General features: G+C 48.2%; 1 protein-coding gene across 1 annotated transcript; it reads left to right on the top strand.

Moving 5' to 3' along the window:
• The first annotated feature begins 90 nt into the window (after window positions 1-90).
• LEMD2 (LEM domain nuclear envelope protein 2) lies at window positions 91-13,126 on the top strand. Its single transcript, XM_055819766.1, is given in 10 exon segments — window positions 91-1,266; window positions 1,268-1,691; window positions 3,017-3,057; window positions 3,765-3,840; window positions 5,113-5,189; window positions 5,840-5,919; window positions 8,289-8,434; window positions 9,475-9,576; window positions 9,668-9,770; window positions 10,946-13,126. Coding segments are annotated over 10 exon segments (2,316 nt in total). The 5' UTR covers window positions 91-150; the 3' UTR covers window positions 11,097-13,126.
• The last annotated feature ends 2,322 nt before the right edge of the window (window positions 13,127-15,448 follow it).

The raw sequence follows: 15,448 nt of genomic DNA on the forward strand, positions 1-15,448 counted from the left end.
GCCTCCCGTATCAACATGGCGCCTTAGCGCCGCGTTTGCCCTTCCCAAGATGGCGGCCCGCGCCCGTGCGGCGGGCCCCTCCCAAGATGGCGGCCGCGCTTCCCTACTCGCGGAGCGCTTCCGGCGGGGCCTGGTGTCAGCGCCGCGGCCATGGCGGAGCTGACGGACGCGGAGCTCCGGAAGGAGCTGATCGCGCTCGGTTACCGGCCGGGGCCCATCACCGCCACCACCCGCAAGGTCTACATTAAGAAGCTGGGCTGCCTGCGAGCCGAGGTGGCGGCGGCCAAGCGCAGGGGCCGCGGCGCGCCGCCCAGCCCGGCCCGCACCCCCGCCAGGCCGCAACAGGCCTCGCCTTCGCGGCAGCGCGCCGGCTTCGACCTCAGCGCCGTCGGGGCCGCCCGCGACAGTGAGGAGGAGGATGAGGAGGAGGATGAGGAGGAGGATGAGGAGGAAGAGGAAGGAGGGGGACAACAGCCCGCGTCCCGCTGGGGGACGTCTGGGGAGGGTGGCGGGCTGGCCTGGGGGGACTCCCGCGGGTCCCCCCCGGGCCGCGGCGGAGGCCTGGGCACCAGCGCTGAGGGAGGCCTGTCCCGGGACAGCTTTGGGGGGCTCAGCACCTCAGCGCAGTGGGGGACGTCTGTGGAGAGAGGTGGAGGGGCCGGGCTGGGGGCGTCCCTGGATGGGCATGGGGGGCTGAGCACCCCTTCGCAGTGGGGCGCATCTGCAGGGCGCAGCAGGGGGCTCAGCGCTGGGTTGGGGGTGTCCCCAGATGGGTTCGGGGGGCTGAGCTCCACGTCCCAGTGGAACACGTTTAGTGAGAGGAGCTCAGAGCTCAGCGCTGGGCTGGAGCCATCCCGGGATGGGTTTCGGGGCGCAGGCTCCTCGTTGCAGTGGGACATGTCAGCAGAGAGAAGTGGGGGGCTGGGCACTGGGTTGAGGCCATCCCTGGACAGGTTTCGGGGGTCGAGCACCACATCCCAGTGGAGCCCGTCCGCAGAGAGAAGTGGGGGGTTTGGCGTCAGGGCTGCGTCGGGGACATCCCTGGATGGGGTCGGGGGGCTGAGCTCCGCGTCCTCCTGGGGTACCTCCGCAGGCAGGAGTGCGGGGCTCGGCCCCAAACCCCTTCCCAGCGATGAGAGCGGGCCTCTGAAATCCAGGAGCTACTGGGGCACGTCGGGAGGAGGAACTGGGGGGCAGAGCTCCCGAGCCCAGTGGGAGACAGCAGGGGAGAGGAAGGGGCTCCCCTCTAACAGCTTGTGGCGGCGGGGAAAGCGAGGTGACACCCAGCACCCACTGGGGCGCCTCGGGGGGACATGGGGGCTTGAGTCACCACTTTGGGAGAGGGAAAGAGGATTTGGCTTCCAGTGCTCGGAAGGAGGCGGACAGGGAGCTGAACCCCAGCGGGTGGGGGGGGGGCCTGATCCGGCGGTTCCCGTGGAGGGCTGCAGGCGATGCGGGGCTGACCTCGGGGAGCTGGTGGGACAGGTCGGGAGCAGGACAGGGAGTGACCTCCCGCCCTCGCTTGTTGCGGTCGACCCCCAAGCAGCAGACGGAGGGAAAGGCCAAAGGCCTCGAGTACTACCTCTCCCAGTTCCTTTGCCTCGCCAGCTTTGTGCTGCTCATGATTTTCCTGGGCATCCTCATGGTGAAGATGATGGGGTCAGGCTGGCTTGACAAGAGAGAGGAGAGCTGTACGTGTGCTGATTTCGTCCTGCTTTTAAGCTTTATTCTTTACCTTTCTTTTCCTCTTTGCCTTTATTACTGCCATCGCATTTATCATCCTCATTGCCATAACGTCTCCGTTTCTGGCCCCATTTCCATCTCCCCTTGCCCATGGGAAACCTTGTTAGTCATGGAAAGTTAAGCCAAGTGTGTGCTTTTTTTTCAACTGAGTTTGGCCTTCGGTTCTTCAAAATCATGGGTTTTATGGAGAGTGACATTCCTGCTAGGCCAAGGATGTATTTTATGATTGTCCATTGTGTAACATAACATCTGTGTAATTGCCCGTTGCGTGTTTTTACTGTTAGCCCCAGCACAGCACAGCCCTCCGTGGCCTTTATCCTGGCCACGTGCGAAGTGCGGCGGTTGAATTGGTACTTCAAGCGTGGCAGAGCTTTGATGAGAAATAAAAAGGGGCTTCCCCATCAGCTGGTTTTCAAAGCAGAGTTCCCCAGCTAGAACAGGTGGAAATATTGTCATCTCATGGCTTTGAACTGAAAGAAGAGGAGGTTTGGGATGTGGTTGGGAAGGTGAAAAGTCCTTAAACTCGGCACACGGTGCCCGTAGGTGTCTGTGTGCTGTGCATGGGCTGGGGAAGCTGTTTCCTCCTTTCTCAAAGTCGGGATAAAACTGTCCAATGTCACTGAATTTCTGATGCACCCTTTACAACTTTGTTAGGCATTTTTGAAACCCGTGGCATTTTGAAGCAAGAAATCTTGCAGCACAACTGCAAATTCTTTGAATTCTCGGGGAGTTAAGATCGCTGGAAAGTACTGCATGGTGGACCGGTGGCCGGTGTGGATCCAATTGTCGGGGTGGGAGGGAGCTGTTAACCAGAGGCCATCATCTGCAGAGCTAACAGCTCCAAATAAAATAAATCCTCTGCTTTTGCCTTGAGGAGGCTTGATTTAAATCCCTGTTACCGCCATGATATTTCAGGTGACCGTGGCGTGCAGCAAGTGGCATTGCTAGATTGTAAAAGATCAGTGTGAAGCAGGGGATAGTTAAAGAGCGTGAAACATCTACTTAAACAGGAGCTGTTAAAACGTTCAGTTTTTACTTTCCAGCTGAACAGAATTCAGCACTTGTGCCCATTTTATTTGTTTTGCTTTCAGTGCTGCCTACCAAAGCAGTGCTTTGAGTGCGTTATTTGCATAGCAAGGTACCACGTAGAATGAGATTAGGAATAGCAGAATCAGCCTTTAAAGCAGAGCCTTCTTTTAAAAAGCTAATTACTTTCTTGATCAAAGCTCTTGTTTTGCAGCCGGCTAACTCACCCTCCCCTTCTCTCTCATAGTTAATCTCTTGCCTGTGGATTGTGACAAAAGAACGGATGATGTAAGCATATATTTATTTATCTTCAAGTATTGTGGATGGGGGATTCTCTCAGAAGAGTAATTATTCTAGGTAACTTCCAACAATATCAGTATCACTGTAAAATAATTAGTTCTATCGTCTTACAGAAAAAATGTGGCTTGATGAGTTGGAATTAATGGGCCAGATTAAATTAGGACTGTATACGAGACTCCGAAAGATAAAAATTTAAATTCCCAATTATGTGAATCAGTTTCTTTAATAGTTGTAACAGAAGTGATATTGGTTTGCAATAAAGCTGTGTTCGGCTTTAACAATACAAGATTTAATCCACCTAATTCCCTGAACTCCATGATAAAACGTCTGTACAGCCCGGTTTCTTTTATCATCCTGTAGTATTAGGAGAGAGACAATTTCGTTTTGGATTAGAGTTACGGTTAAGTCTCCTGTGATGTTCTGGAGGCAAAGAATCCCATCCGTGGTCAGTCAGAGGGGTTGTCTGGAGGTGCAGTCTGGGCTGTGGGCATCAGTGGCGCTTTTGGAGGGTGCCCTAGCTTGTTTTTGACTCAGAAACTGTAGCTGTTTGCGGTGGGTAAGTTTAATTTGAACTAGTGGTGCGTGACTGAGCCAAACCCCACTGCTGGCATTTGGGTTTGGTATTTTTAACTAGTCTGACTGCTGTCCTGTTGCTGCTGGTCTATTCATGTGTGTTACCTGTTTCTGACTTTCAGTTCTGTCAAGCTAAACAGAAGGACATAATAATGAATGTGCTGCACGAGCTGTATAACTACTTGTCCATACAAGCTGGTAAGTTCCAATTGTTGTTACAAAAAACTTACTGGCGTTCAGCAAACTGCCTCTCCCAGCTGTCTGGATGTTTTTAACCTCAGTTGGAAGAGAGTAGTTTATGGAACAGTCAGTTCCACTTGAAGAGCTCAGAGAAAGTCAGGTAATAGGAAAATAGAAAAAGATGTGTTTATTTTTATTCTGAATAGTGCTTAGCTAGTGCACTCGTATCACTGTGCTCTTGCGGAGTGGTCCTTATTTACACTTGATATATTGGGAGTTTGAGGTAGAAAAATTCAGTTTTATGGTTCTTTTCTACCAGCATCTTGAGATTGTCTTCAAGACACTCAGAGCCAGTAAGTGTAAGCTGATGTGTTCTTACAAATAAAGTCAAAGTGACTTAAGAAATTGCCAGCTCTCTGCTGAAATGGGGCGGCTGATTATGTAGTGCTCTCAGTTTTTTCTCAGTACAGAGTAAGCCAAGCTGTCTTAGCTGAGGAGCTAGCAGAGCACATTAGTTCAGCCAGGCTCTATTATGTATGAGAAATCTGGTCTGTAACTAGTATTTTGTGGTGGAGGAGGCAGCTAGAAATTTCAGTGTATGAGCAGAAACTTGCTCAGCAAGATGTATAGCAGTGTTAATCAGTAAAAGTGCTTAAGTTCTGTTTTCTAGATTTCAGACCTCAACAAGACTGAAGCCTTTAGATACTTAAGCTTCACAGAATGTCTAAATCTTTTCAGATCAGGCTTTGGCAGCTGCAGAATTTCCACCAGGTTTCCACAGTCTCTCAGCACATTTGTTTAGTCAACTTTGTGAAGCAAGATTTAGAAGATTTAGTTCCTCGCCAGCATTTCTCTGCCTGGGTAAAGAGTAGAGCTGCGATTTAGGCTCCCTAGAAGCATTTTGAATGCTGATCATTAACTCCAAAACCACAGTCTTTGATACCTGATGGAAGGAGCCCCTCTGCAGGGTGTTAGGCCGGAAAGGTGGTTATGTACTCTGCCAGGGGGAGAAACAGTGTTTCTCGCCCCACCCCACCCCCGTTCTGTGTTGAGTAGCTCACACACTGAAGCATGAGGTTTGATTGCCCTTACCCAACCTATATGCAGTGGCTGAGCATTTTATTAATAGTCATAATCTTATCTGCCTACGGTATAAATCTTACCTTGTAATCATTTTGCCCAGAGCTACAGGCGATTTTAAAGGATAGCATTTCCAGACAGTTCAGTGTATTTCTGAACTGATCAAGGGCTTTTTTTCAAAACATTATTTCTTCCTGACTTTTTTACCAGGTAATTTTGAATGCGGAAACCCTGAGAATCTAAAAAGCAAATGCGTTTGGGTTAGTGAAGCGAGGGATCACGTGGTGGTGAGTAGGCTGTGAACAGCTATTGTTATAACATAGTGCTTAGTCTCTTATAAGGCAATAAATAATAGATACTAAGGCAATTCACCATCTGTTTTACTTCCCCATCCTGTTTTGATTCGTTCCCATATCTCTGGCTTCCCCTTTGGCCAGTCCTGTTCTCAGCAGTTCTTTTGAAAATAATCTTCTCCTACATCTCTGATTCAGCCCCTGTAAATCTAACTTAATGGTTTGTTGTTTCACCGTAGTCATCAGTCTTCTGAAACCAGAAATTTCCCTGGATTGAGGGCTGGGCAGAAGAAGGATTTTTCTATATCCCAAAGTGTCAGAAGACAGACTGCTTTGATCTAGCATTCCATTTCTTTCATGGTAAACTGTCAGTAAGATTATGTTGTATTTAGTGGTTAGTCTTAACAGTCTGGGATAGTGTTATTTCACCAAGTGCTTCATGCATCATCTACTGTAGTCAGAAGACTTTAGTCCAGACAGACCTTCAGATTTAGTTCTCCTTCCTCCATTTTGCAGAATTATGATAAGAATTAACCTAGGGACAGACCATACGGAATGAATTCTCTCACTCCTGTTACAAAAAAATGTTATTTGGTATTTTAAATGAATGGAGAACTAATCTTCTTATGGATTCTTCTGAACAGAATGTAACTAGTAGTTCCCCACAGAAGTTTGACGCTGCCCTGCACTGGATACTAAACAGTAACAAGGATTTAGGAATATGGTAAGTGGAAGCCCGCTGTGTCAAAGATACGTTTCTTGGTGTTGGCCGATAGGTAATTTGACATCCTCTGTGGTGTGCCCTAAAAGCTCCCGTACGCTGGTAGATTTCAGAAGATAATCTGGGATTGGCTTTGTCAGTGCTTGCTGGGCAAGCTTCCAAACGAAAAGTACAGCTCTGCAGCAAAAACTGGCAACTGAGCTCATTCCTTGGGAGTCTCTTTCCCAGCCTTTGCGCTGGGGGACATCGCGTTCATGAACGTGCTGTCTTGCCGATGAGGTGTAAATCTGAGGTCAGGGCTACTTACAGCTATCAACAGTCGTGTTGTTCCTCCTGCGAGGTTTAGAAGTGGTGGTCAGTGTCCTGCCCCCAGTCCTGCAACTACAGCACGCGTATTAAACTTGCCCATGTAGTCACTTTTCCCAAGATAACTTTTCTTCAGTACCATTATTGGAGACAGAGTGTCAGTATCGTGTCAAACTGCCTCCTTTGACCGAAGGATTTATTGGACAGCAAAGCACTGCCTTCAATAGGTAACACCACCCATGCTTTGGGATCCTTTGCGGCAAGTCCTGGTGAGGAGGAAAGGAAAAGGGATTGTTGAGTGTTATCTTTTCTTTAGTGTCATTGTCTTTCTGGCAGAACACACAGTACATGGTGAAATGAATGGCTTGACTGACTATGCAGGGTGTTGATCGGTCATCCGTGGTGCTTTTTTCTCTTGGGTTTCTTGGCTAGTGGTCTCTTCAGTATGTGAGAAATGGCAAAAAGAGTAGTTTTTTCAGGTAAAAAATACAACATTCAAGCCATAACCTAATGAAAGACTGTTATCCAGAGTCCGCAGACATCATTATCTTCCTCCAGGAAGCATAGGCTGCCTCCAGTCTGTGTTAACTCGTCTGCATTTTTTGTTTGCATTTTAACATTGCTAAATGTATCTCTGATTAAATGAATTGTAACAGTAGTAACGTTGGAGTTGGTGGGCATAGCTTGTATGAATTCCCACTGCTCGATTTTTCTCTAAAAAAAAATAATAAATAATTCTGCTGCTGCTGCTGTGATCTAAGGATGAGACAACGTCTACTGCTTTGATTATTGGTGTGTGGCAAATTCCCAGGACAGGACATAGTTTCCTTAGTGGCAGGTTTGGATTTGTAGGTGGGCTGCAATCCAGAGTTTTCAAGTTCATGTTTTTATACGGGAGCACTGCTCGTGTCAGGAGCTGTGTGATACAATATACTCGCATTTTTTTATTTTCATAATTAGCAGCTCTGCTGGCTGTTCACCGAATGGATCCACTTTCACCAAGTCCGCCTAGCGTGCAGAATGAGAGTTCTGCATTCTTAAAAACCTGCGGGTGGCATTTTTAGGAAACACTACATGAGATTATTTTTCTAGGTGCTAGTCTGAGAGGCAGAACTGAAAATGAGCTCTGCACCGGGCAATTCTGCTGCATGTTTTAAGTATTTTCATGGAATTTGGGTTGTAAATAAGACAAGGGGGTGGGAAACAACTGCGTGTCTCCAGCTTCAATTAGAATCCAGTAACCCAACCCAAGCTGTCAGCAGCTTGTGAGCTGTGCCCTAGTGTATTGAGAAAATGTCTTTGTCTAATAGGTTATTCATTGTAAACACAGAATTAGATAGTAGCTGAAAAAAAAAAATAAAATCCCCTGTAGTCCAATTCCTCTGAGTCTGATGGCTCTCACTGAATTACTTGATGCCTGTTGGCTGAGAGTATCTAATAAGGAGACCACATCAGTGTACATCTGTGTATAAAGAAGTGAGTTAAAAGCATGTCGGATAGCACAGCAGGTGTGTAGAAGTGATTTTGCAGGAGGCTGTGTTATCGATTTTGCCGTGGATGCTTTCCGAGGGCGTGTCTGTTCTCACTGCAGATACAGTTGATGCCTTGTCACTTTTCTAGCTAAACTGATATCCTCATCCGTACGGAGGAAAACAGCGCAACCTCCACGGACATTCGCAGTCTCCCTCAACTGCTCTCTCTGCAATTGCTGATGAGTGACTCAGTAAACATTTCCATTTCTCTGTGCTGGGAGGTGGGAATCCAATTTAAAGTTTAATCTTCTGCACGCTGAGAGGTGCTGTCAGAGAGGCTGCAGAGGGAGACTTTGGTTTACCAGTGGGAGTTCCAGCCCTGCTGCCTTTTCTGAAGCCATATCCATTCCTCGCTAAGCAGCCAGTCCCGAAATGTTCTGGAAAGAGGAGCTGCAAGGACGTTGGTGTATTTTCGATGTGGTGCACAGAACGAGTTACTGCATCTGCAGTCTGTTTGTTCTCTCTGTCTTGATTAAAGACTGCAGTTGGAGTGTCTGCTCTCTTCAGTGAAGATTTTCTGCCTCTTCCCATCAGGTTAAAAGGCAGAGACCTTTCGGAACCAGTTACCAAAGTGGAGGAAGTGTTCTGTCTCGAGTCGGCCCATCCTCAGATGGGGCTTGGCTGCCGTTTCCGTCGGGCAATGGTCACTGCCATCACGAACCTTTTCCTGTTTTTCTGGAGTAAGTCACTGATACTAATGATCAGCTTCTCCCCTTGCTAGCCAGAGATGATCTCGTGCGTGCGCACACATTCTCCCAGCCATATGAAATTACTAGCAGTGGTGAGATAAATCTGCTGATGAGTTAATTTCTAATTAACCTTTGTTCTGGCAGCAGAGGGAGACCTGTAGACCTGCTCTTGTGCTGAGAGTGCTTAACACTTTATATCAGCAAGCTGATTAGCTCTCTGGGTATTCCTCAAGTACCCATTACTATGGTCTGCAAAGTAAGTATGTTAACCTACCTAAAAGATTTGGGTTTTCCTTCTTTTCTTGCACGAAGCTGCAGAGTCTTGTAGCCTCTTTAATAATGACTTGTAGCATTCCAGTGTTAGAGGCTTTATTGGAATAGTCTGTCATGCCCTAGCTGAGGCAGAGGTCTTACTGAGTGAGGTGATAACGGGAGATGAGTGTTGACTAGGAGAGTTTATAATCTAGCCAGACAAGGTGGGGGTGAAAGGGGATAGTTATGTTTATTGTAGAGACTGAGATAGTAGAGTTAGCTTATGTCGTAAGGGGGGGCATTTGTCAATGCTAAACCTTCAATATAGATCTCCTGAATTTTTGTCTGGTGCTGGAGCCCCAGGCTTTATTTCCTTATCAAGCAGCTATCTTCGGAGCAGTGAAGCTTGACAGTCTTCCTAAGTGATTATTGTGGGGGAGGCCTCTAGCAAAGAGATAGCTCTGGGACTTAGAGAATTGAAGCCCTGTGGTTGCGCTGAGGTTTCTGGTTGGGGTGGGGGGCGGAACTCTGTGATGAGGCCTTCCAACCCCCATTCCCCACGTGCACGTGTGCTTTTCTGCTGCAGGTGTTGTCAGCACCGAGGCTTTTGCAGAGCACAGTTGCACTGGTGAACAAAATGAATTGGTTGGATTCAGTTCCAAACGGGCCTGGGAGAGAAAGCTGCCTCTGGGGAGAGGCAGTGTTGGAAATAAAACTGCTAGCATCCAGCAAGTACATGTCTGTCAGTTATTGGATTCCATTTGTTTTTGTTCCTCTAGGTCTGGTAACTCTTTGGGCGATCCTGATCTTCCTTAGGTATCGCTGGCGGAAGATGGAGGAAGAGGAACAAGCTATGTATGAAATGGTGAAGAAGATCATAGGTAAAATCCAACAGCTCTGTAAATGCAAGTAGCCCTGTTCTCCCCTCTGCGATGCTGAGGTCTCACACTGTTTTGTCCTCCTGCTCTCCAGCTGTTGTTCAGGATCACTATAAGGAATGGGAACGGAATTTGGAGCGTTACCCCTATGTCGGCATTTTCCACGTTCGGGACAGCCTCATCCCTCCTCAGAGCAGGTGAGCTGAATGTTATTCATTAAGGAGGGCTGTCCGCGTGATGTTATTCAGCTCAGCTAAAAAAATGCAGTATACAGGGCAGCGGACCACGAGCAGACAATTGATGGGAAGCTGGACTGCAAGGAGAGTCTGTCTGGCCTTTCAGTTTATAAAGGATTTTGACATAACTCAGGCTGTGTCTTAACCTGCTGCAGATTAATGTGACAGTCCTCGGGCTGATATTTTGTGCAGTCACACAGGTGTATTGTCATTGTTCTATCAAACAGTAATTGGATTTTGCTTTGCTTGGGCATGGAGCATCTCATTTTCTCACCACCTTCTAACGTGTGTAGGATGCTATCCTCTTTCTCAGTCGTCATACCTTATTCTCCTGACAGGTCCCGTGTTCCCGTGAGCTAACCAGGGTACTGGGAGGCTCTTCTGAAGTGGTTGTGTATGTTGCTGCCTGGACAGTTACCAGTTTGAGTTGGGCAGCTTGGAAAGGAGATGTAAGCTGGCTGGATTTGGCGCTTTTTCAGAAAGAAATGGTGGTCGAGATCGTTGCTCCATGGTGATGGGGCCAGAGAGCTGCAGCCTGGTGCTCTGTGGTTTATGTGCTGCTTGCTCGCCTCTGCAGGAATGTTTCTTGTGTTTTGGTTAAATGGAGCTACTTTGTTCTCCTGATGGCACAGAACGCTACCTGTGCTGCAGTCTCTTCAGCATCCTCACCCTTTATCAGTCACAAAATTCCTTTTCCTATTAGTGGTAGTTTCAGCTGTTGTGAACCAATCTCTGTGTGTGTGGTGCCCACAAATACTAGATGCTGATTCAAAACTGGAGTGAACTTCAGTTTGTCCTCCCTCATCTGAGATCTCTCTGCATGCAGGAAGGGTGAGGGCAACTGGCTGATCGAGTCCCTTTGCGATACAAATTGAGCTTGAAATTCCAGGGTAGTCATCAGTTACTGGTACTGACAGTGGGTCTCATCCGCTCCCCCAGGTGGGACCTGTGTTTTCATGTCCTGGCCTGAAATCGCCTCTAAACCAGAATTCTGGCTTAATCTCCTTTACTGTCTGCGCAGGGAACAGGAGGCAGCTGGCGGCAGCTTGATCAGCAGCCACAATTGCTCTGAGCAGGAAAGCACAATGAAGATATGATTCTAATTTATTTTCTTTTTCTTGCTGTTTCTCTTGCAGAAAAAAAATGAAACGGGTCTGGGAGAGAGCTGTGGACTTCCTGGCTTCAAATGAGTCACGGATTCAGACAGAATCGCACAGAGTAGCAGGAGAAGATATGCTTGTGTGGAGATGGACTCAGCCTTCTTACCTCTCTGATTCAGAGCACTGAAGAGGAGCAGAAGTTGAGCAACTGTCGCTGTGGACCTCTGCAAGGGGACAGCCCCTTCTCTGGTGGTGGGAAAGAGCAGGTCATGGTCCTAATCTCCTGGGGTTGGGGATTGCACGTATCTGTTTGCTCTTCTTTCTGAAAATCTTCACACACAGAAATTCAGGGCAATAACATTGGCTTGGAAGGAAAATGGACTTGAGCTGGTGGGAAGCCAGAATGGCACCAAAGTTAGCCTTACAGTAGATATCTGGCTTCCATAGGCAAGGAAACCTAGAACAACTCTTTTAAAAAAGAAAAAATAAACGCATACTTAATATTGAGGGGCTTAAGATCTCTGTAAAGTTTAGGTGTTCAAAATTTGACCTCAGTTCTGCAAAGGCTGACTGGTGGCAACATCCATCAGGGAATGTGTTTAAAGATTAACATTTCCCATGGAAACATTAGGGTGGCAGTTAAGATGCATTTTATTAGAATTTGTTTTTATCATACAAAGAAAGCACTTGCTTCTTCCTGGCGAGGAAATGTTTGTGTTGGCTTCACCCTTTAAAAATGGGGGAGAGGGGGGAAAAGTGGGGTGAAGGTTGTCCTAGAGGGAGGGCAGTCTGATGTGCCTTGGCAGGATGGAAGAGTGGTTGTGACGCTGTTACGCGCTTTTTTTTTGCCTTTTTTTTTTTTTTTTTACTTCTTTCTTTTTTTTTTTTTAAGTCTGTGTGCTTTATGATTTCTGGGGGGTGGGGGGGGTGGGGAAATAAAGGATGTAGGAAGCTTCCAAAAGCGCTTTCTTGTGGCTCTAGCCAAAGGGACTGCTTTCTATTAAAGAGCAGCTTTGGAAAGGCTGTTTAGGGCTGAATGTATGTGTTTATCCTGGGCAGCTGCAATGTGTGTGCCGTGTGTCAGAGCAGAGATGTACCATGTGTGGAGTGTCGATACAGGGATTGCCAAGTCAATGTTCCTGCAGCCTCACAATAGGCGCGAGGAGCAGCGATCAATCCTCTGTTTGTGCCGCAAGCATCATATTTCGTATCTATAACTGTTTGGTTACTTAAGTTTCTTTTTATGTCCAGCAAACCAGTGTTTGTTTCAAAGAAAATGGCATCAGTGTGTGGCAGTTTAGGCTAGGCAGAGATACTGCTAATCTGCTCTTCCTGATGTTGTTAAACAACTGTCCAGCTCACCGCTAAGGCAGCAGGGACCAAATTAATTTCTGGCATAAGCTCGTAAAACCTGCAGAGAGAAGCCAGCGTTGATTTGAACCCATGCAACGAGTGGATGTTGTTCTCCTTAGCATCACAGGTACAGCGTGAATGCTTGCATTCATCTGACGCTGGATGCACGGAAAGCTTCCTCTCGAGGCTCTGGGTTGGCTTAGGACGGCTGCCGGAGCCCGGCTCCCCGCTCGGCAGGCTGGCCATGTACAAGGTGGGTTCCCTGGGCCGGTCCCTGCTCACCTCCCGGTGTGAAGTCTGCACTTCTCTGCCCCGCTGCTGGCTCTGGGGGGGGTTCCACCCGTGTGCCCCGCAGGCTGCTGCGGAAGGGCCGCCAGACTCCTTCCGTACCTCCTGCTGGGGGTCTTCAACCAGAACGAGCGGAGAGCGCAGATTTCTCCAGGAACAAAACACGGGGAGGGCAGTTGACTCTTACCCCATGTTTTCTTTTCGGTTGCAGAGGTAGGGTGTTTGAACACAAGAGGACACTCAACAGCTGTCTTCAGGACCAGCTTTTTCCACTGTTAATAAAATAGGGAATAAAGTGAAGGCAGCCTTGATTCTTCTGAAATTTTGTAACAAGGTCATCACTGCTGCCGTAGCAATCTTTGCAAACACCGGTGCCTACACTCTTAAGCCTTTCTAAAATATTTGTGGGGTTTGGGTTAGCTTTTTTTACCCGTCCAAATCCAGAAGTGAAGAGTCAGGCATTGCAGTCATCTTTTTGTATTAAACTCGTTTTTGTAGAACAATTTTCACTGGCTTGGTGCTGTTTATATGTTCGGCTCTGTAAATCACTATATCAAATAAATTTATTACAAATGATTTGTTACCTTTATTTTTATTGAGGAGTCACAAATTGTTCCAAGTGCTTTCGCTCAGGGAGATCAAATAGATCCTTCCCACGGGAGCTCGCAGTTTCTAAGAATAAGATTGAAGATGGCACGGGGATTGCGTGACAGCCTAATGAGACGACGTGGATCCTTGTGATGCTCAGTGATCTCAGCGCAATAGCCAGCGGTCTCGAGTGTTTGCTTGCAACTTGAATCTGTGTTTTGGGAATAGCTGGCGCCCAGCAGAGGTACGTACGAAAAGCAGTTAGCTTGTTTAGCTGCGTTTTTGTCGAGATTGACAGCTTGGAGGGTTGTGAAACTAAATATTAGTTCAGCGGGTTGATCGGTATTTCTGTGGCCCGTACTAAAGGAGTTATTTAAAGCAGGGAATGGGATGGTGCAATAAGGCTGTGGTAACGCAGCCGGAGTGCCTCAAGCCTCGTGTTGTTGCGCTTGTTCTCTGGAAGGCAGTTCTGCACACGTCGGGTGTCTGAAGTCAACAGCTGCTGCAGAGAATCTCGACGCTGGGCCACGCCGCTGACCCTGCGTGCCATGGCATCCTGGGGCCGTGGTTAGCTCACCTGGTTTTTGGGACATGATGCGAAGTGCCAGGTGATGGTACAGGTTGACTGAGAAGCAATGAGGGAAGTGCTGGGTACGATGCTGGAGCGGGATGGATGTCCCTTGCTCCCAGGCTGCTGTCACTGGACACATCGCTCCCCTCCTTGTGTCCCAAGGCTTCAAGCCACGTTATTGTAAAGCACGGTGAAAGGGTGGGTATTTATGTCAAGGAGAAGGGCAGAAAGTCAAGACTTGGACTAAAATTTTACCAGGTCCTCAAGGTTTCCAAGGTGGCCTGGAGAGTAGAAGACACGTAAGCACATCTTGATGACAAGTCTGAGTTGTCCTCAGGGTCCAACTCCTTGAGTGTTTTCAGTTCCTCTCACCTGAGTGTCAGTGACTCACAACATGCGCTACCACGAGTTTCAACTCCTCAAAGTCTACTCGTGAAATGGCGTGGAGTAGTCCATGAATCATCGTTGTGTAACTTCTGTGGACACGGTTGACTCACTCGTGTTCAGTCTTTTCATTAAAATCTCGTAACGTAGGTCTGGATGACAAAGGGGGAGATTTCCACCGGCGCGGAAGGAGGTCGGCTCCGTGGCTGCTGTGGCTCCGGTGGGAGCTGGCCCCCTCCCTGGCGCGGAGCTGTTGCTGAGGTATGGGAACAAAAGGGAATGCGAGGCTAAATCTCTCCTCTCAACCTGCATTCCTGTTCAGAAGCTTTCACCCGGCTTGGGTTGCTAAGTTACAGCTGAAATATATTCAAGGTTAGGAAATAGTCTTCGGTTTGGTGTAATTACATGTGCCAGAGGATGTTTGCTTTCAACCAAGCTGCCATGATGTTTTCTGTGATAAGTCTTCTCACCGCGTCCCTTCTTTCATTTGCTATCTTGACAGCAGCCGGGCCACGCGCGCTGCTGAGCTCCTGCTTGCTCTGTACGCGCCGTATTGATAATTTCTGTGGTTCCAGCAGTTTTCCCAGAACCCCGGGTCTATTCAGAGCAGAGGGAATAGCTGGGTTCTTCATCCCCCTGCCCTGCTCTCCTTACAACTTGCATTTGCTCAACCAGAGTCGCTAACACCCCCCTCCCACTTTCTTGCAAAGTATTAAGTTTCTATAAATAAATTCTCCAACGGTGAGCTGATAAAGCCATCGCATCCCCTTACTGTCAGAAATGAAAATATGTACCAACAAGGAATCTAAAATAAAATTTGCCCTTTATCTTTTCATTTCCTGCTTCCATTTAAAGCTTTTCACATTAAATGTTTTGTCTCCTGCTGACATGACAGCTGATGCTGTGCCTTATTTATGGGGCGCGGAGTCAGGGCGCTGTGCCAGTTCTCCTGGAAAGATCAACGGGAACCGGAGAAGCAAAAGCATGGCCAGTGAGTCCTGCCCGCAGGCGCTTCCCTGCGGCATGGCCCCTGTCCGAAGCAATCACTCCCTAACGCCTGCCCCAGAATTTCCACCGTGACTTCATTCAACCTTTAAAGAACGGTCTCCAGGTAGGCGTTGCAAAATATTTTTGTGCATATTAACGAACGGACCTGGTGCACGGGGCTGTTCCTCCCCAGGTGCAGGACCCTACACTTGACTTTGTTGGCTTGCGTTGGGTTCCTCTCCGCCAGCTCTCCAGCCTGTCCAGGTCTCTGGGGTATCAGCCGCTCCTCCCAGTTCTGTATCATCGGCAAATGCACTCAGGGTACGCTCTGTCCCTTCCTCCAGGTCACTGGACCCAGCTCTGACCCT

This window comes from Falco peregrinus, chromosome 16, assembly GCF_023634155.1.
Source record: "Falco peregrinus isolate bFalPer1 chromosome 16, bFalPer1.pri, whole genome shotgun sequence".
Taxonomy (NCBI): Eukaryota; Metazoa; Chordata; class Aves; order Falconiformes; family Falconidae; genus Falco; species Falco peregrinus.